The sequence below is a fragment of the Brassica napus genome, chromosome C6 (assembly GCF_020379485.1).
Source record: "Brassica napus cultivar Da-Ae chromosome C6, Da-Ae, whole genome shotgun sequence".
NCBI classification, from domain to species: domain Eukaryota; kingdom Viridiplantae; phylum Streptophyta; class Magnoliopsida; order Brassicales; family Brassicaceae; genus Brassica; species Brassica napus.
The window spans coordinates 23,745,479-23,766,341 of record NC_063449.1 but is presented as its reverse complement, the minus strand read 5'-3'; the positions used below and the strand labels follow the sequence as shown (position 1 = coordinate 23,766,341).

At 32.7% G+C, this 20,863-nt stretch overlaps 2 protein-coding genes across 3 annotated transcripts; one reads left to right on the top strand and one right to left on the bottom strand.

Moving 5' to 3' along the window:
- The first annotated feature begins 8,239 nt into the window (after window positions 1-8,239).
- Window positions 8,240-12,805, top strand: LOC106345449 (purple acid phosphatase 21-like). Its single transcript, XM_013784655.3, has 6 exons — window positions 8,240-8,604; window positions 8,785-9,076; window positions 10,322-10,719; window positions 10,941-11,114; window positions 11,383-11,471; window positions 11,581-12,805. Exons 1-6 carry the CDS (start codon window positions 8,452-8,454, stop codon window positions 11,783-11,785), a joined length of 1,311 nt encoding a protein of 436 aa, XP_013640109.3. The 5' UTR covers window positions 8,240-8,451; the 3' UTR covers window positions 11,786-12,805.
- An 865-nt stretch (window positions 12,806-13,670) lies between these two features.
- LOC106452422 (zinc finger A20 and AN1 domain-containing stress-associated protein 6-like) lies at window positions 13,671-14,973 on the bottom strand. Of its 2 annotated transcripts, none has more exons than XM_013894533.2 (2): window positions 14,770-14,973; window positions 13,671-14,488 (listed from the first exon to the last, which is right to left on the bottom strand). In XM_013894533.2, the coding sequence occupies exon 2, from the start codon at window positions 14,457-14,459 to the stop codon at window positions 13,887-13,889; it is 573 nt and encodes a 190-aa protein (XP_013749987.1). In that variant the 5' UTR covers window positions 14,460-14,488; window positions 14,770-14,973; the 3' UTR covers window positions 13,671-13,886. The 2 variants fall into 2 exon arrangements, with proteins under 2 accessions (XP_013749987.1, XP_013749988.1); XM_013894534.3 differs by lacking the exon at window positions 14,770-14,973 and adding an exon at window positions 14,566-14,763.
- Between the last annotated feature and the right edge of the window lie 5,890 nt (window positions 14,974-20,863).

The window sequence follows — 20,863 nt, the reverse complement described above, 5'->3', positions numbered from 1 at the left end:
CAAAACTCCACCCATTAACTCTAAAGCCTAAATTTAGATTAGTTAACCCAAAGGTAAAAATATATTTTTACCATTTAATAAAATTTATTTTGTTCATTTTCTTCATTGAAAGCTATTTTTGTAACAAAAACTTAAAAAATGCTATCCTAGAGAATTTTTCTTATAATATTTATATGGTAATAAATATCCTAAATATATAATTAAAATTAAAATTAAAACAAAAAACTCGGGCGTAGCCCGGGCCGACCCTAGTCAATCTAAAAATTAAGGTGGCAATCTATTTTCCTTAAAAAGTATCATATAACACCGCATACACACATTTGTTTGACCCCGTTGAAGTTTTATTTCCCCTCACACATTTGTTTGACCCCGTTGAAGTTTTATTTCCCCTTAAATTGAAAGTTCGAATTCTATATATCTCCAAATCCAAAAATTCTTACTCTATTTTTCCTTTTTTTTTGTGCAACCATACTCTATTTTTCCATATCGTTGAATTTAATGGTTTACCTGGCTAAAGCAGTATGGAACCGAAGTAAACCCATTTTAAACATAAGCAAACCCAGTTGAAAACCCGATTTATGACTAGAAAACATTATCTTCACCTGACCCTTGTCTTTAAGACCCCAATTCCAAAAGCTTGTAGAGCAACGAACCCTAACAAAAGAGTTGAATTGGGGAAATCGATTTGTGGGAGAGATAAGAGAAATTGAAAGATGAGTGATGTTTCTGGAGCTTTTGGGTCGTCAATGGAGCGTTCAAGGAGAAGGGTCGTCGGTATCCCAAAATAGTGATGTTGATGTCAAAATCTGACAGAAATCTGTATCATCGTTGCTACATGTGTTCTCTCTTTCTAGGGTTTGAGTGTTGATGAAAAGAACTGGGGATCTAGGTTTTTTGTATTTGGGTTAAACCCTTAAAATTTGGGTTATAATCGTGTTTAAATCAGGTTTTAATCGTATTTTAAAGGGATCTTCTCGGTTTAATCATGGTTTTGGTTGGGCAACGTTGGGTTACGGTTTAACAATAAACTAGATTCTGCGCGGATATGAATTTTCAGTTTTTAATTATTTATTTTATTAAATGATGTATTTGTAAAATTCATTTATATTATATTCATTAAGTAAAATATTTTTTTTTGCATCTTAAACTATCTATTTTTTTTACGAAGGTGTGATATCATATAAAAAAATATATAAAAAAATGAGTATACAAAGTTAATTAGATAATTGTAAAAACATAAATTTTTCTTTCGTTTGCGATATCATATAAATAATGATCCGTCCAGTTAACAAAAATCATGATTTTTTTTATGTGTAATTTTTTTTTTTTTGACCATTTCCTTAAAACTATATTAAATTTTACATATTTTAATTAGAATATTTTTAATATCTTTACCTTTTTATTTGAAATGCAACTCAATATTTTTAAAAATTATAACAAAATATTTAATAAATATTTTTAGAATTTGTTTGAAAAATATGAAAATTACATTTTAAATTAAAATTATCCTAAAATATTATAAGTTTTGATGTAAACGAAAACTCAAATTATGTCAAAAATAATTATATTCAATGATAATAACCTTTTAAAAATTAATTATATTTAAAAAATACATTTACAAAAATATTGTTTGAAAGAAAATTCATTTCTCTTTCAAATATAAAATGAAAATATTATAATTAAATAATAAAAAATATAAATAAAAACCATAAATTTAGCAAATGACAACTGAGTTATATTATGCTTAAATTTTATTTCTAACAATTTAGCAAATGACAATTGAGTTATGAGCAAATAATACCATATAATTTTTAAAAACATAGCCATTCTTAAATATTTTTTGAACAAATAAATATTTTTTAATTTAATCAACTGAAATAATATCCGTACAATTGTGTGAGTCAAATTCTAGTTTTATTGATGCATGTTATATATTAGTGTTGTATGTTTTAGGTAACATTTTAATGATGCACGTTTTTTAAAATCTCCATTATTAAAATTATGCACGTAAGGATAATTCATGAGTTTTTTTTGTTGATTAAATGACAGTATGTCTAAATTTATTTAAAGATATTTCATTAAAGTAAGTGAAAAAAACAAACAATAAAATATGAAGTTTAAATTCATTTAAGCATATTTCATTAATGTAACTGAAAAAACAAGTAATAAATTAGGCAGTTTTATTCGTTTTAGGATATTTCATAAATGCAACTCAAAAAGTCAAGTTAAAAAATAGGGAGTTTAATTAATGATGTAAGAACATTTTCAAATAGTTACTTCTCTTTTAATAATATAGATAGTAAAGCGGCTTTAATCCAAGTCTATGTGTGTTTCGGTGTATAACTTCGACGATATGGGTAAAAAAGCAAGAAAAAACCTCTCAGGCCCATTTCCCTATGCACGCCGCTTTGATGGATCTCATCGGCTTCAACTCCGCCGTTCAACCTTCCTCCTCCTGAAGCAGATCTTCTCTTCCGCCATGCTCCTGATGATGACTGCTCCTGCCCCGTCGCGTTTCAGGCCTCCTCCCGACCCACCACCGTGTAAGCTTTTTTGGTTTGAATCTCTCTCTCCCACCATTCCGCCGGACCCACCAGACCCTCCCGGCGCTTCCTCTGTTCTCGCTCTGTTTCGTTTCCTCAACGCTGCCGCCAGCCTTTCATCCCATGCGTTTCCCAAAATCCAAGATCTGGAATCTCATTCGCCAATTTTGACGAGTAAGATGAGAGGCGGAGACACTCATCACTTGTCTGTTGGTGTCTCATCTTTCGTCTCAGGGCGTCTATGTACTGCTGGATGCAGTTTGTTATACCACCGGCGCACAGTGTTGTCTCCTTTTCGATCATGTCCTGATGTTCTCTTCCAGATTTGCCTCTGCGCTTCACTCTCGGTTCATTATTCTGTTGAATGGTATGAAACATGGGTTGTATGGGAGGCACTGGATATGTGGCTCCTGGTCTTAATTTGTGATGTTCCGATGGAGTCTTTCTCCTTAGGTTCTACTTTTGTGCTCGTTAGTAGCATCTATATGGCCTCATTGCCAATCTCTACTGCAGTATGCAGTTTGTTTCTTGTGTTCAATCTGGCTCTTTGTGCTATGTTAGTGTGTGTTTCTTCTTGGTGGCAGATTGAAGAAACACTATCTATGATATTCCTTCTGTTGAAGCCGGTTGAGACGAGTACTTTTCTCTTGGGTGTCTCCTGTCTGGAGCAGTCTATTTTCCCAATATTTCCTCATATATGGAGCGAATTGGATGAACAAGCATTGCTGGTATTGCAAGGATTTTCCTCCCAGCTAGTGCATTTCCCTGCCTTTGAGGCAGTGATTGTGACCCTTTGGGTTACAATGGATGCAATTTGTCAAAAAGCCTATGAAATTGTTGTTATGTATTTTTTATGGCCTTCTTTTGTAAATTGTTTTCTTAAGCTATCTCTCTATTATTCAGTCAGTTTGTTTGTCTGTTTGGCTTGCTATGGCCTTGTTGTATACTCCTGTAATGGAGTTTAAACTCGTTTCAGTATAATGGAAGTATGGATTGATCAAAAAAAACTTCGACGATATGGGAAAATAGAGTACGGACTTTTGGATTTGGGGCAAATAAAATTTGAACTTTCAATTTGGGAGAAAAAGAACGGAGTCAAAAGTTTGTGTGTATGTGATGATATATGATATTTCTCAGGGGCAAAATAGATCGTCACCCCCTAAAAATTTAATTTTTTTTGTTATTTTACAAATAACCCCATTATTAAATGCCTAATTAGGAGTGAAAAAAAAATTAGGGCCGGTCACAAGCATACCCAAGTGAAACATTTGTATATGACTCCAAACTTTTTGAATAAGTGAACAGACATAGACCCTCAAATATATATATAAAAAATTAATAGACTGCCTCCAAAATCACTTCAAACTCTCGGATTCTCAGGACCGGCCTGACAAAAATCAAACCTGAAAATCTGAATGGAACCAATCAGAAATAATCTGGGTTGAACTAACCAACATAAACATCTAAATAGATCTTTTTGTTTTATGGTATTTTAGGGGTTTTAAATTTTATAAACCCGAATAAAATATGAAAAACCTAAATTTTGTTAAAAATCTAAAAAAAGTTTTTTTTTTGTACTAAATCAGCATTCAATCTCGAATAATTACTCAAAATACTCAAATATTTCAATAGTACCTAAGATAAGTATCCACTACATTAATAATTAAGTCAATATTAGTTTAGGGAGTTATTGGAACAAAAACTTTTGTGGAGATTGATGATCATACAAGTTGACGAAATTTTAAAAGTTAAATAGATGTAACAAACTTTGACATATATTTTTATATAGATTTCCATTAGATTTAGAGTGTTATTGATTTCTATAGAATTTTATTGATTTAACATATTACAGCTCATTTTAATTATTTTTAAGACTTCTTATGCACAAAAAAAAAATTAAGTTTTGCGGCTGACACAAATAACGAAAACCAGATAGGCAACATCGATTGTAAAATGACGAAAGAGGATTAGGTTTTCTGCTCTCGATTTGTTTACTATTGACTCTCCATAAATGATTTCATTTTCTACCTCTATAATATTTTACTTTCGTTCTTATTTCTGTTTCATTGATATGAGTTTTGTTTCCTTTTTAACTTCTTACGTGAATTCGGTGAATTACATAAGTGTCAATTTAAAAAGATAGATGTCTGCAAAATTAGTTCCACTCCAGATGCATATCTAAGAATTAAAATTTTGAAGAAAATCACCAGCAAACTCTATTCACAGGTTAGAGTTCAAATCAATTATATCAAGCTGTTATAGAATATAAGTGAAGACTCGAAATATAAATGTATGTCTAGTATATATTCACCATTTCGGTCTAAAAATTAGCCAATTCTAGAACAACAAAACAAATTACTTATTTTATTAACCTACCCATTTGAGATTTAGTTACTTAAGAATATACCAATAAAAACAAAATATATATATATATATAATATTTTACCATTCTATTATATGTAAACTATGTATAAACTAAGAACTGTTTGATTTACTAAATGATAAACCAGAAAACTTAAAATAAATAGTTCAAATCTCTCATTCTTACAATTATAATAGCTAGATAGGGTATTAGGGAGAAGCAAATATTAGACAAATAATCAAATATCTCATTTTTCGAGCAAACTCAAAAGGAGGTGATTGAAATCTTGTCATCATATTTCGTTAAAAGCTTTTTTGAAATAAAAATCAAGACTAACTTATTTAATTTGAATGAAGCAATATATAGTGTTTCCAATATTAAAAATCACTTCGATTTGAAGAAGTGTATTTTTGGGATTGTCAGGATCAAATAACATATTAGAAACTACCTATTTAAAAATAATTTGTATACATAAAAGCATGACATAACAGTATATACATTAGAGTACGCACATAAATCAAAACCAATGCTTTTTGTTTATTTACAATCATGGTAAATAAATCAAAACAATCACTTATTTACTTTATATGGTATCTAATTAAACTTTAATGATATTGACATATATATATATATATATAATATTTTAATATAAATATTTATTATCGAGATTTCCTACTCATATGATTTTATTAACATTTGTATATTTGTTGTAACAAAAATTTAAACCGTTAATCACAAAATTTATAATGTGAGAATTTTTTTTCAATACTAATTTCAAAATTAAAATATTAAGATCTCAATAATTTTTTAATGCAAATTTTGAAATTAACATATTTATATATTTTTATATAGTATATAATTTAATTTAAATGATATATATATATATATATATATATATATATATATATATATATATAATATGAATATTTATTAATGAGACTTCATATTTATACGATTTATGTTCATTTGTATCTTGCTTGAACAAAAAAAAATTAACCATTGATCACTAAATTTTCAGTGTGATACTTTTATCATTTTTTGTAATTTATAGTCGTTATAAAAATTCAAAATATAACATATAAGAAAAACTCTATTTTTAATACATGCTTAATGTTATTGTTTAATTTTTTTTTAATAATATAAAATTAAACAAAAAAGAGATATAATACAAAAATTGTTATCAATATGTATTATTCATAATCATTAATGGTCATATATATGTTAATTGTATTAGTTAATTTTGTAGCTTTTATTTAAGGAAAGAATTGAGAATATTATTTTGTACGTTACTAATCAATTTGATAGTTAGTTTAATAAAAAGTATAATATATATTTATATAGACCAATTTATTTTTCTTATGATTCTAAGAATCATTCTAGTGAAGACACGTGGCTATGAAAACATGTTGTAATGCTCCATGATTAATATATAGGAGATTTTAATAGAATTGCTAAATCAATGATAAGTAAACTTTTTCAATGACAAAAGATTTGAATGAAATTTAAAATTCTTCATCCCAAAACAAAAGATTTTACTAAGATTTTAAAAATTCATAAACCAATGATAATGAAATCTCTAAATTTTATAATTCCTGTAGAATTCCTCTACCAATAACCCTTCCCTTAACGCATATCTTGTATTTTATCAAATATTGAAATGCATTTGATGTTAGATTACGTAGTTGCTTCTGAAATTTTACGACTGTTTTTTTTTTTTAAGTTTAAATAATATTTTTACGTATTTATAGAATATTAGTTGTTAATATTAATTTATTTATGTTTTCTTTATCTTAACAAATCATTTTTAAATCACTTCATCAAGTCTTTGTTAGTATAAATTTACAAATTTTGTGAACTAAAGTATATACTTTTGAATAAAATTGGATAATCACAACCCGAGATAAAGTCAAATCCAAATTTAGAAACGTTCAACCAGGCTTGCAATGTGGTACTATATACCAACCAAATCCAAAGAAACCTAAACTATATCCAAACTAAAAGGTATGCATAGTCTTAAAGTCATATCAGTTATAATAGCACATAGCCTAATGGAATTTTTGCTCTTTAGTGTATGAGTCGATATCGCTTTGCCGGCCATGTTCATGAAAGTATTTGATTTATTAATGTAAATATAACTGATATGACTTAACTATGTATACCCTTTACAAGTTTGCTGAAAACATAGAAGACGGAAAAGCCTAAAACTACCATAAGCTAGAGACAAAATAAAATTAAAGTAGCCTTATAGCCAGAGCCGGCTCAAGAGGGAGAGCCAGCAGTGCAATGGTCCATGGCTCATCCCAAAATCAAACAAAGTTAACTATAGAAAGGGTCTAATTTATTTTTGGTTTTCTAGTAAGGGTCCTAAAATATTATTTTTAATCATTTATAATGAATTAAAAAAATTTATCCCGGGGGCAGTCAATGTTTAAGCCGACCCTGCTTATAGCAGTTCCAACAGCAGTTTCTAAACAGAGTTGTTAGAGTACCTTTCAACAAAAATAAAAGAAATTAGCAGAGGGACAATGTAGTATCTCATATGAGACATTTAGAGTACCTTTCAGCATACCCATTTGCCATATGTTTCAGTATAATTGGTTGAATTATTCAAAAGAAAATAAAATTTAATAAAATTTAAAAATTATCTTAAAATATTAATAACCCGCTGAGAACATCTTTTAGGAGATGATACCGTTAAGGGTGATCTTAGGAATTACGGCTACCACCCCTTCTCAAAACCTATTTTCCTTTCTCTTTATTTGTTGTCTACGCTTCCTAAACTTTTTGGGTTGGTTTAATAGTCTTCAGACTCTTCACTAATCTATCTTTCTATCATTTACATTCCATTCAACCACCATGGTATACAAACAAATCATAACTCAGTTATAACTTACTTTCTTATAAGGCATTTTTAATTTTGTTGTATTTAAGAATGTATAGGGAGTTTCTGTTTAGGTATTTCTTGCTTTTGTCTTAGGAGGATCCAACAATGGTTAAGCTTGTAGGAGGACTGATGGATGTCTGATTATCAGACTCTGATATGTATACTTACACTTTCATGAGTAAGTTACCACACCGGTTATATATATCAACATATTTCTATTATTGTAGAACTGTTGTGAATAGAGAGAAAGAAGAAATCGGTTATTCTTATTATTCCAAAGGTCACGATACAATATATAGGGATACAACATTAGAGATTCAGAATCCTCTAAAACATGGGTTTATGGGCCTAATGGACATCCACATAATAGTTCATAACAAGAACATAAAAGTTACTTAAATTGTTGAATCATAAAAATATGCTGGAGCTAAATTAAAAACATTGGCTTTGATTTTTATTTTATTTTGAATTACTGAACTTTTGTTGCTAAACAATATTGGAAGATGAAAGAAAGCTGCAAGCAAAACTCTAAAGAAAAACGAAATGAGTGACTTGACGAGTTGTATAAACAAACCTGAGACATCCACATATCAATTCAGTATTTAAATAATTCATCACATCTTGTTCACCTACATCTTCACCTTAAATCCTTTGAAAAGAAGATGAAAATCTTTGATCTCTTTCTTAGCTTCAGTATCTTCTTCCTCTCTCCATTTGTATCTCAAGCATATAATCATGATTCGAATTACACCCGCCCACCGCCTGGTGCAGACTTCATCGTCTCTCACGGCCATCCAAACTTCTATCCTCAACAGGTTTATTTAAGTGTCTTAGTACCTGTTAAAATTTCATTACCTGAGTTTGAGATGCGTACTCCATAAGACAATGTATTGTTGTAACAATCTTATATTTAGGAACAGATGGAGTAATTGATCGTTGACACCCACAGAAAAAATTTAATACATATTACTTAATCTTGACTAAAAATTATTTAGGTGCACGTATCATTGGCGGGTAAGGATCACATGAGAGTAACATACATAACAGAAGACATGAACGTTGCATCGATGGTGGAATACGGTAAAAGCTCAAAAAAGTACGACAGAAAAACAACCGGAGAATCCACTTCTTATAGATTCTTCTTCTACAGCTCCGGCAAGATCCACCATATCAAGATTGGTCCTCTTCAGCCAAGCACCACTTACTATTACCGTTGTGGTGGCCATGGTAAAGAGTATTCTTTCAGAACTCCTCCGTCCACTTTTCCGGTCGAGTTTGCCGTTGCTGGTAAGTAGCCCCATCATTAACTCTCTTTTCTTCAGTTATCGCATTTTCATGTCATTTATTTTTATCGGAAAGTCTAAATTCCTATAAGTTCAAGGCTACATCGAGAGATGGTAACTTTACATTTTAAACATGTTTTGACAAAAATGGTTTTAGCTGCAAAAGTTCTCTGATAGGACAAACGGTTAAAAACAGAACCAATAAAGTTGGTTTGTTCAATCATGTCACTAGCCGGGTAACTTAGTCCGGCTGTTAAATTTTAGTTATTTTTTAAGAAATAAAAATAGGATTAGATATACTAGATTTACTGTCGTTAACCACATTTGTCCTAAAAGACATAACCAAAATTGAAGTAGAACATATACGACATTAGCCCACCGGAAGTTTTCCATGTGTAACCATATATATTTAAAACTTTATGCTTATTAAAAGATATTAAAACTGGACTTCTGTGACAAAAAAAAAAAACTGGACTATATATGTTTATGCAATAACGCGCAAACCGTGCAGGACGTTACTTGTATTCCACTTTTTATACATGTCCACAACTTTCCCGTTGGAGTTAAAGTATACGCCAAATCCCAAGCTTTAAAGTTATACATGACTTATCTTTTGTTTTTGGCTGCCCGTTATCAATATTTTTAGGGGTTTCGAAATGGATTATACGTGCATGAATTGCCTCTGGTTCCAAAATTTAGTATTGTGGTTTAGTTGAGATTTGTTTCCAACGATCATATATATAATCAATGATTTACATAATTTTGATTCCTAATGTATGGCTGCCTCATACAATAATTGTAACTTTACTCATTCACTTAGATGTACTATAATAATCTATTAATCATTAAATTAGTTTAGTTAACTCATTCGTATACATATAAATTTTATATCAGTTATTAACAAAAAATCATTTGCATATCAAACATATTAAGAACTATTTTGAGATGCATCATATCAAATAGTTTGATTCATTTTGTTCTCAACACCATACATTATGTGGACTTGAATACAAGTGGTTACGCAACAAAAAGTAACAAAAACCACAACCTCAAATCATTTATTATAGATAATACATCTTTTGAGTTGAATTCAACTCATGAAACACACCATCAATGATAGCTTGGATAGAGATTGATCTATTTTTGACATATTTGGTTAATATATGCTTGGTTCTGGTTCATGCATGTTAAAAACCGGGTTTCTAGCTAGTGTACTTACGTAAGACAAGTTTTTGTTCTGAAATTCAAGGTGACCTTGGGCAAACTGATTGGACGGTGAAAACATTAGATCAGATTACAAAACGGGACTTCGATGTCTTCCTACTTCCCGGTGATCTCTCCTACGCAGACAACCACCAGCCACTATGGGACTCTTTTGGCCGTCTCCTGGAGAACCTGGCTAGCACTCGCCCATGGATGGTCACCGAGGGAAACCACGAGATCGAGTCTGCCCGGATCATTGAAGAACATATAAGCTTTAAAGCATACAATGCCCGATGGCTTATGCCTCACGCTGAAAGCCTCTCTCACTCCAACCTTTACTACTCTTTTGATGCAGCCGGTGTCCACATTGTTATGATTGGTTCTTACACCCACTATGACTCCCACTCTGATCAGTACCGGTGGCTCCGTGAAGATTTAAGAAAGGTAACTTGTACATTATATATACTTGGAAAATACATGTTTCATATATATATGGGTCTAATTAAGTTCTCACTATTTGTTAACAACAGTTCAAATAGTCAATGCAAAACTCACATAATTGCTACATATTCCGGGAATTTGTTTGGATATAATCTCCATTAAAATAAATGTTTCGACTATTTCTTTAGTTCTTGAAATTAGATTATTATTTTTGTGCGAGGGAGATTGACCGTAAAAGAACGCCGTGGTTGGTGGCGGTGATGCACACGCCATGGTACAGTACAAACAAGGCGCATGAAGGTGAAGGGGAGAAAATGAGAAAGGCCATGGAGGGTTTACTTTATCGTGCTCAAGTCGACATTGTTTTTGCCGGCCACATTCATACCTACGAACGTTTCGTAAGTACCATCTTTGTTAACCTTTTCCTCAATTGAAATACAATTCTAATGCAACGAAATTTATAAATCACATAATTCTGCAAACTTAACGGCTAAAATCAGATGAATTTGTCAATTGCCATGCCACATGTTTTAAGTTAAATCAACTTGTACGTACGTAATGAATTTATTTGTTACTTGAAATGATTATTTACTTAGTTATGTATATTTAAATACTATTTAACAAGATTTTTTCACTCTATTGATTCCAAATTATGACTGATGCAAGAGGCCGGTATACAACCACAAGGCCGACCCATGTGGACCAATGCACATAACCATCGGTGACGGTGGCAATCGAGAAGGGCTGGCATATAAGTATGTCATGTCCCATTATTCATTTACTATTTTTTCGGGCCAAAATGCAGTGGTTTATGTTTCTTTTAAAAAGTTGGTTAACTGAACTGAATAAACAAAAAATTTACAGGTTTAATAACCCTCGTTCACCGTTGTCGGCATTCCGTGAATCGAGTTTTGGACATGGGAGATTGAGAGTTATAGACAAGAAACGAGCACACTGGTCGTGGCATAGAAACAACGATAACTTCTCAGTTATTGCGGATGAAGTATGGTTCGAAAGCTCTACGTCATCATCACATTGTATTCTTAATCACTTTAGAAATGAACTCTAAATCCCCTTACCTTAAAACATTACTCTTTTAAGGAAAAAAAAAAAACATCAAACATTACTCTTCTCTTCTTTACGTGGCTTCGTACTTGGTAAAATAATCTTAATTTTCGGTTAGCTCGCAGCTCATAACATAGAATTCTTTAGATCCTGTCGAATTCAAATTTTGAACATTAAATTACGTTTCAACTTAGGTTGTTTGTTAGCTCACAGCTCCATATGTGAAAATAAGTTCCGTTTCAACATAACTTTTTTATTTTCAACATAACATGTTGTTCACATATGGAGCTATCACATAATAGTAGCAATGGTTGGTCACAAACTCGTAATTTCTGAGAGGTTTAAAGTCAAAACTATAATTTTATATATGAAAGAAAATATTATAACTATTTTCAACCATTTTTACAAAATACTATATATATATAATTAATTGTACGTGTCAATATTCTCATATCGTTTCATGATAATAAATTTATCACAGGCAATGAAGAACTCCCTCCATCCTTTATATGTAGGATTGGTGACTTAAAGGTTATACATTTTTAAAATCTTTAAAAGTGTATTTGGGAATTTGACCGTACGTTAGTATACAGTGAAACCTCTATAAATTAGTGAAATTTCTATAAATTAATAATATTAGGACTACACCAAAACTATAATTTTTTTATTAATTTATAGAGATATTAATTTATCGATATACTAATTAAATCAAAAAATCAATTTAAAACTATAAAATTATATTATTTTATAGAGATTTATAGTGTATATTAATTTATAAAGTATTAATTTAAAGGGATTATATTGTATTAAAAACATTAAGGCTAGGAGTCTTCTTTTGTTTGACTAGTGACAACATTCTTACCAATGTAATGCTCATTGGAGGTGGGGAATCATATACCCTAGACTATATTTGCGAAATAATTTATACACATATTTTCAATAAAATTATTTTCGCTGAAAAAAGATGAAATGACATTTAAAATAGATGACATGGTTTTAGAAAATAGTGTTATGATATCATATTAATTGTGAGATGTAAAATTTCCTTATAAAAATTTAAATTTTTTTGCAGAGATTTTAAATATGGTAATAAAAATAACTCATATATCATCATTAATGTCAATTTTTCATAATAAATATTTATTTATGGTAAATTATTAAATATATTAATAATTCATATATCACAATTAAAATAATAATATATATGTATATATGTATCTCACATTAATAAAAATAAACTAAATAAAGTAACACTAATCAAAAAAAAATTTGATAGTTAAATATTTAAACATTATTTAAATTTATCTGTTCATCTTCATCATTTAAATTAACAAAAAGATTTTTCAATTTAACTAAAATAAACAAAATCTTAAATTTATTAGAATTTATATTTATATGTAAATATATATATATATATATATATATATTTAAAATTAGATGGGAAGATATATATATATATATTTAAAATAAATAATTATTAAACACAATAATATAATTAAAACTATTTTTATAAAATCTAATTTTATCTTTATTAAAAATTAAATCAAATCAAATTTAAATAATTATACCAAATCAAAAAAATAAGATTACAAAAATAAATTTATGATTTTTTATAGCTATTGAAGTTAAAATATAAATTAATAATGTTGAAATATAAATCAAAATAATCAATGTTATGTTAAAAAATATTATTTTTGCGTATAGCGCATGAAAACCCCTAGTAGCCTATAAGACATTCCACATCCACATAGCACTAATGTTAGAATCTATAACATTTAGGCTTTGTAAGATTATCATATTTTAGTTCAAAGACTTAAAATTATGGAGTAATAAAATTTATATATTTTTTGTCTAAATAATTTTCTACACGCAAAAGCCACACTTTGCCGGAGAGAAAAGCCAACGCGAATAATCTTATTTCTTTAAGGGGAAAAGAAAATTAATTGGGAAGATGAGGAAAACGTCACGTGACACGTGTCCTTCGTAGTACATATCTTTTACATAATGACACATCATGAACGGCTGAGATCAATCTAACACCATTTCTGGGGGAGACAAACGCGTTCAAATGATGGTTTAAAAGTCAACGCATCGAACGGCGGCGATCAAATCTTCTGAAGCTTCGCCGCTTTGACGAGTGGGTTCGCCTTGGCGATCTCTTCGCGACCGGCCGATTTGAAATCGAAGGTGCATCCATGGACCTCCGGGTACCTGTGAGCCCCGCAAAAAGTCGTTCCGCACCGGCACTTGAACCCAGTCAACCCGACCCGTTTCCTACACGTCGTGCACCGATTCGGCCGTTTCTGCTGCTGCTCCGGCGGCGGAGTCACCGTCTTCGGAACGTTCTTCGCCGTTACCTCCAGTTCAGCTGATGGGTTTCGAACGAGAGGCTGGATCATTGGAGAAGAGATGGAAATGGTCTCCGATGATGGAGGAGATACGTCGGAGAGAGAGGATTCAACGGTGGATTGCATAGAACCGATCTCTGACGACGGAGGAGATACGGCGGAGAGAGAGGATTCGACGGTGGATTTCATGGAAGCTTGCTGTTGCTTAAGGCAGAGATCGCCGTAGCAGTTGGAGCATAGATTCATGGTGGCGGAGCTGCCGAGGAAGCCGCAGTTGTTAGCACAGAGACGGTGGCCTTCCGGCGTCTGACATCGATGCTCTTCCGCCATAGAGAATTTCGAGGCTTTAAACCGAAAACCTGGGGAGAGAAAAAACAATAGATTCAATAAAAGTTAACGAATCTGCAGAATTAAAAAGAGAGAACATGACACGAACAGGAATCTGGTCACCGAGAGAAACAGAACAAAAGAAAAAAAACAGAAAGATCGGTAATAAAAAAGCGAAGAAAATTTTCCTCCGCTTTCTCGGCAACCAAACAGAGATGAAAAGGAAAAGAATGAGATGGAAAGTTTATAAAAGAGCGAGAAGACAGAGAAGAGGTGAGAGAAATAAGGAGAGGAGGAGAGAGGTTATGTTTACCTGTTCTTGAGAGAAGAAGAAGAAGAAGAGAGATGATTCACTGACTTTTTTTCTTTACCAATTAACGATGAAATCGGGAAGGGAGAAGAAAGAGAAAGAAGATGGAAACAGAGACGACGCTGCTGAAAAATCGAATATTTGTACACGTAACCCACTAAACCACGATCAAATTTTATACTAGTGATTAAATGTCGTCATGGTGGTGTCACTTGTTTGATACATATACTATTTTAATTTAATGTTACAGAAGCAGTTAATTACCTCTCTTTTTTTCTTACCAGCAAAAGGATATGAATCATAAGTAATTAAAAGTTGCTAAAAAAATGATAAGTAATTAAAGTAGAGTAAATACAGGAACTGTTAAAAAAGACAGCCTAAAATGATTATATTTCTCAGAACTGTTAAAATAACGTATTTACCTTGTCAAATAATATTCATAGTAAAATAATTAATTTTATTTAACTTGATTGTAGAATATTAAATGAGATTAAGAAGAAAAAAATTCAGCTAAATTTTTTTTTAAAAGACCTTTCAGCTAAATTTTTTTATCGTTGATAGTGTCAAGCAAAAGTAAAAACTCGTTAGATGGGTCAGTCAAACTTTACACCGTGTGGATTAGTCGGAAAAGGAAAAACGTACCGTGTTGATACAATAAAGAGCCACTTGGGATCTCTTCTTTAGGTCAACTTGGGATCTAATCTACCACTCGTTTCTAATTATTAGATTTTTTAAAACGAAACATTTGGAATGGACGGTCCAATTAACCTTATACTACATTTGTTCTAAAACCTCTAAAGTAATTGATCAGTTTGATGGGGAAATTATGTACGCAAACCGTTTAGGATTAAATTATCTAAGTTGTTAGGAATGTGTATTCGTAAGAGCGACAATAATTTGTCTTTACGATTTAATGTTAACCAGGTGATCCATCCCGGGCCGGCTTAATATATACAAGGGCCCTTGGGAATTTTTTTTTTTTAAGGCCCTATATGTTGTAAATTGAGAGTTTTAGAAACCGAATATTTCTGTGTTATTATTAATGATAAAAGGAGTTCCTTTATATAAAGATTACAAGATAAAGATAAATGGAAAGTATCCTAAACCTAAACTTACTAGAATTAGGAAAACTACTAATACATAATAATGAAAAGATTACATCTACTAGGAAAAGGAAAGAGTTTCCTTTTCTCCAAGCTTTATGGCCGTCTTTCTCTCTCCTGAAGTCGGCTCTCTCTCTCCTCTCTCTAGGCTTCGGCCATCTCTCCATCTTCTAAGTATTGGGCCGGTCTCGGACCGAGCCTGGTTAATGGCAATCCACTCCATGATTTATAACACTCCCCCTTGGATGCCATAACCATACAAGATCTGTAGTACGCTTCATGTTGCCTCATTAAAACCATATCAGGAAAACCCAGTGGGACAAAACCATGATGAAAGAAAAAGAGTACAACACGCACTACTCCCCCTGATGTGAACCTCAATGTAGGTTCTACATTCTACGCATCTTGGTGCGTGATATTTCCTGTATGTATAGGATGTGAGTAATCGGCCAGTATCATTACTGAACCGTAATTAGACCACTTCGACTTCTTAGGTCGTTTCTCATGTCCTTTGACATTGAGTGTCCCGGTAAAGCATGTGTGCTAAATAATGTGAATCATATTGTTCTCGGGGATCACTATTGGGTCTTTGCAAATCGTGTTTGCATGTGTCCATAGTCTAGACGTGATCGTCTACTGTTAACTCTTTACTTTGGTCGGACGAAATAAGTACTTATGAACAATGTACTAGACATAGTTATCGTGAACCTATGTCTCGATCTGGCCGATCCATGTCTGGGTCATAAACCTCGTCTATACATGTCCACTACTTGTCTCATGAGTGTTCAAGATCAATAATCATTGCTGTGAGTTTATAATCTCTTATTATGGCTCTGCGGCCGAACACTCTCATGGATGTGGACATCGATTTCTTTGCCTTTAGGCAGTACCATATCTATCTCGGACATCGTAGTCCTTTATCCATCTCTTGATGGTGTCTCATGACCTCTGTTGCTGTGGATTATATCACACACTGAAATATATATTATTAGGTCATAGATCTCGGCTCTCACAAGCTTATGGACTACAATACATTTGTATCCGGTTGATCTTTTGTCTCTACTGGCCCGTGATCAAGAAGAAGGGCCAGACGTCTTTTAGTCTTAAAAGCCGGACGCGTCTAGTAGAAGAGTCAGACGTTCTTTGCTGAAGAGTCGGACGCCCTTAGATGGACAGAGTCGAACATCTTTATTTTTGAAGGGTAGGGGTCGGACGCTTTTGGTCGGACACCCACATAGATTTATTCTATGCCTATTAACCTCTTTTAGGTTTAGTATAATCACAAGGAATTTCAAATATATGGACTGTATTGGATTGTCTTTTATACAACTCCAAAATCAATGAACATGCGTGATCAATTTCTTTTTCATACTATATGCAGTTGCTTTAGGTTTCAGTCCATGAATCAACTTAGGAACGAAGTTGTTCTTTCATCTTATCCAGTGATCCATATGCTGCTTACTACATCATTATATTTAATTTCTTTCTTATTTCATCTTATCCAGTGATCCATATGCTGCTTACTACATCATTGTATTTAATTTCTTTCTTATGACCAGACCATTTTCAATTTCGAAAATCTGTAGCAGCATCCACCACATAGGAGTTTGTCTCCTTCTAATCTGCTCCTTTGATCTCTGTGAGTACCTTGTGTAACAAGCTATAATCTAATGATGTTAAGTAGGAAGACATGAACACCTTTACATCATGTACATCTCTCACGGTTTCTTTACTTCTCACAAGATCAATCTATTTCACTGGTTGATCAGATGGTGTTTCTGTATATGTATATGGCCAATACGCCCATCTCTCTTTTAGATACTTTGAACCTCCACGTTTTATCTTTCAATATAATCTTTTATGATCTTTATGATTGTATGAGTACTCTTTCGTGGGTTCATGATCTTCGTTCATCTCTTTATGTTCAAGTGCTATAACTTTATGTATCTTTATACAAATGTGTGTGTGTTGACACTTTCATGTGGTTCCATTATGTTCCAGACATGATCTATAGATTTGAGATCTTATTATCCAGGACATTTATTACCTAGTAGCTTGGCGTCCCAAGACTACATGGTTTGGTACCTTAGATGTGTAGCTGCGCAGCCTTTTCTCAATGTCTGGTATGGTTTCTCTTATAATCTCGGATCTGTATTCTATGCACCATTTTTCTATCCGAGATTCCTTTATCTTATGGAACACTTGGTCTATCTCGTATAGACTCTATAGCAACTTGACTATGTCTCTTCTAGGACATTCATTTGGTGCTAAGCTGGTTGTCATTTCTCGGGTCAGTGTCTGGCATTTCGATTAGCTTCTCAATTAGCTAGCTTTATATAATCTTTCTTTGGACGTCTTAAATCATAATGTATAGTCCGAGGATCTTTGCCAAGACAGTGATGGTAAAAACCATTCGTACTTTTAACATTCTTTATCCAGCTTATAATCTTTCTCCTTTAATATTCGGATTCATTTGTTTCATACGATCCGTACTTGGCCACTATTTGATCACCCATGTTTTGGCTCTCGGTCCTTTTGATTTCGTGGAGAAGATCTTATTCTTATATATTCCCAATCCTCTTCTGAGGTTCCATCTTAGACGGCACATGTATGTATGTGGTGGTTTATTCAAAATCTCTTAAGATGGTGTATGTCTGGTTTTATGACTCGTATTCAATCTGAGATGGGAATATCTATGCTCACTTAGATGGCCTGATGCATATTATCATTTTTATACATGTCAATTCATAATGTCACCAAGCTTATAGACTTTAGAATCTTAGTCTTATAGATAATGGCTTACATGGCCGGACCTTTTATAGGTAATGGAACGTGTGCGGCCAAGCCTGCACTATGCGGCCAAGTCACGACCAAGTCACGGCCGAGCCGTTTATGCTCTCTTTAGCCGGGTAATGGCCTCTTTGGTTTGGCCGTTTGTATCATGGCCTCTACGGCCGAGGAATGGTCCTTTATGGCCGAGTAATGATCGAGCCATATAACATGGTCTTAGACCATAGTGGTACACGAACTTGTAGTATTGATCATGGGTTTATCCTCTCTCCCCCTCATGACCATACTATAAGGTCGTGGTGCTTGGGACAATTAAGCCTAATGAGTTTCCCTTTGTGTACATGTTTCACAACGTGAGATCTTTTACGGGATAACTCTGTGCTTTTTCAATATTTGCATCAAGTTTAGACTTTAGGATGACTAATCCTATCATGCCATATAGTGTAAAATTTCATGGTGTTATCTCAATATGGTTACCACATCTCTTGCCTCTTTATCATACTGATCTGTAGCATAGTTTTGATCAGTAGAGATCATAGGTATAGTCTAGACCACTTTCTTTCAAGGTCTTAGGCGTTTTTCTTCTTAAAGTCTAAAGGAACTTGTTTCCTTCCTTACCCATTGTTTCTACTTGGAAACCATAGATTATAACTTCAATGGGTCACATGTTCTTTTGGGTGTGTATAGTGCCTTTTAAGGCAGTGCCTTAGCCATAGTTTCTTTACTATGCTTACTATATCCATTCATGATTTCTTATTTGGTTTTATGCCCTTTAGGCAACTCTTTATCAAATAAAACATTCATATGTTCAAGTAAGACCAGACAAGATAATGAATTCGAAATCAATTCTATTATATATATAAAATCGTGAACCATCAAGTAGGTTAAAAGCAAATCACAAGGACTTTAAAATAAAATGTCGAGATCCCTCTTAGTTAAATAGATAAGCCGGCCTGTCCATCTATTGCATTGGACACGACCGCCTTGGATTCATCTTGATCCATTTCCTCAGGATATTTCATCTCACTGCTTTTCTTTAGTACCTTGTCATTTTCAATCACCGTTAGGCAAGAGATCAGGTCATTGTAAGTGGTAGAACCTCTTTCTATGTTGATATGTTTTGACAACAAATCTTCTGGATGGAATGTGGAGTATGTCTTGAATAGACAATCATTATCTGTTACCTCTTCTCCACATAATCTCAGTTGGTACACGACCCTGGACAAGGTAAAGTGAAACTCGGCCACTGTCTCAAAGTCTTGAAATCTGAGACTCATCCATTCATGTTTGACCTTTGGTAATAATACCATAGTGTATCTGGATTTTAATTATGTCCAAAGATCACGAGGATTCTCAATATGTAGATACTGATTTCCCAGTTCCTTAGTGAGATGATGGCGCATTATTGTAATGACTCTTAACTTTTCACTTCTAGTTGCATAATCACCCTGAATGATACTCCTCCCGAGTCCTCTTGATTTCAGGGTAACTGAAGTGTTCATTGCCAATTCTAGATAATTTTCTCCAGAGAGATTTAGAATGGCATAATCCATGGGGTTAAATCTCGGCATCTGAAATCTTATTATCAATCAATTCTTGATTTAGAATTCTTGCAACCAATTCAAATAATCAGTGCATATGATTTCATAAGTCTCTCTATGATACTTTGGACCACACGGTCATGTATTGTGATGCTTAGGCCTTACGGCTTTGCATTGTGATGCTTATACCTCACGGCCATTATAAGATACAACGATCTTAAGGATCGGATCATGATGCAATATGGTTTATATAACCATCCGGATACTAGGCCACACGGTCACTTTGATATACACTAAGCCACACGGCTTTTAATCAATCAAGGGCACAAGGCCGCAAGTGTGAGCAATGTATTAGGCCACACGACCATATACAAAACAGAATCTAGATGCATTCAATCCTATTTCTTAGTTGCATATCTATTAGGTTTTAGAATTAAATAATCTAGCAACCTAACTCTCATTCAATATGTAAATTCTTTAAATCAATCTTTCAAGCTTTAAGTAATGAGAGATTTAAGGTTTCAATGCCTTTAGAAATATCAATCAAGATTAAGGGTTTCAAGGTCATTAGGAATTTTAAAATTCGAGATTAGGGTTTTAGTTTAAACAAGATTCAGATTCAAGTTTTAAAACAATCCTAATCATAGCTCTAGGCGATCAATC

Excerpts from the sequence above, each read along its gene's own strand:
- LOC106345449 (XM_013784655.3), top strand. The coding sequence starts at position 8,452 with ATGAAAATCTTTGATCTCTTTCTTAGCTTCAGTATCTTCTTCCTCTCT. Across the intron at positions 8,605-8,784 it reads CAAACTTCTATCCTCAACAG|GTGCACGTATCATTGGCGGG; the intron begins GTTTATTTAAGT and ends AAAATTATTTAG. Across the intron at positions 9,077-10,321 it reads GGTCGAGTTTGCCGTTGCTG|GTGACCTTGGGCAAACTGAT; the intron begins GTAAGTAGCCCC and ends CTGAAATTCAAG.
- LOC106452422 (XM_013894533.2), bottom strand. The coding sequence starts at position 14,459 with ATGGCGGAAGAGCATCGATGTCAGACGCCGGAAGGCCACCGTCTCTGT.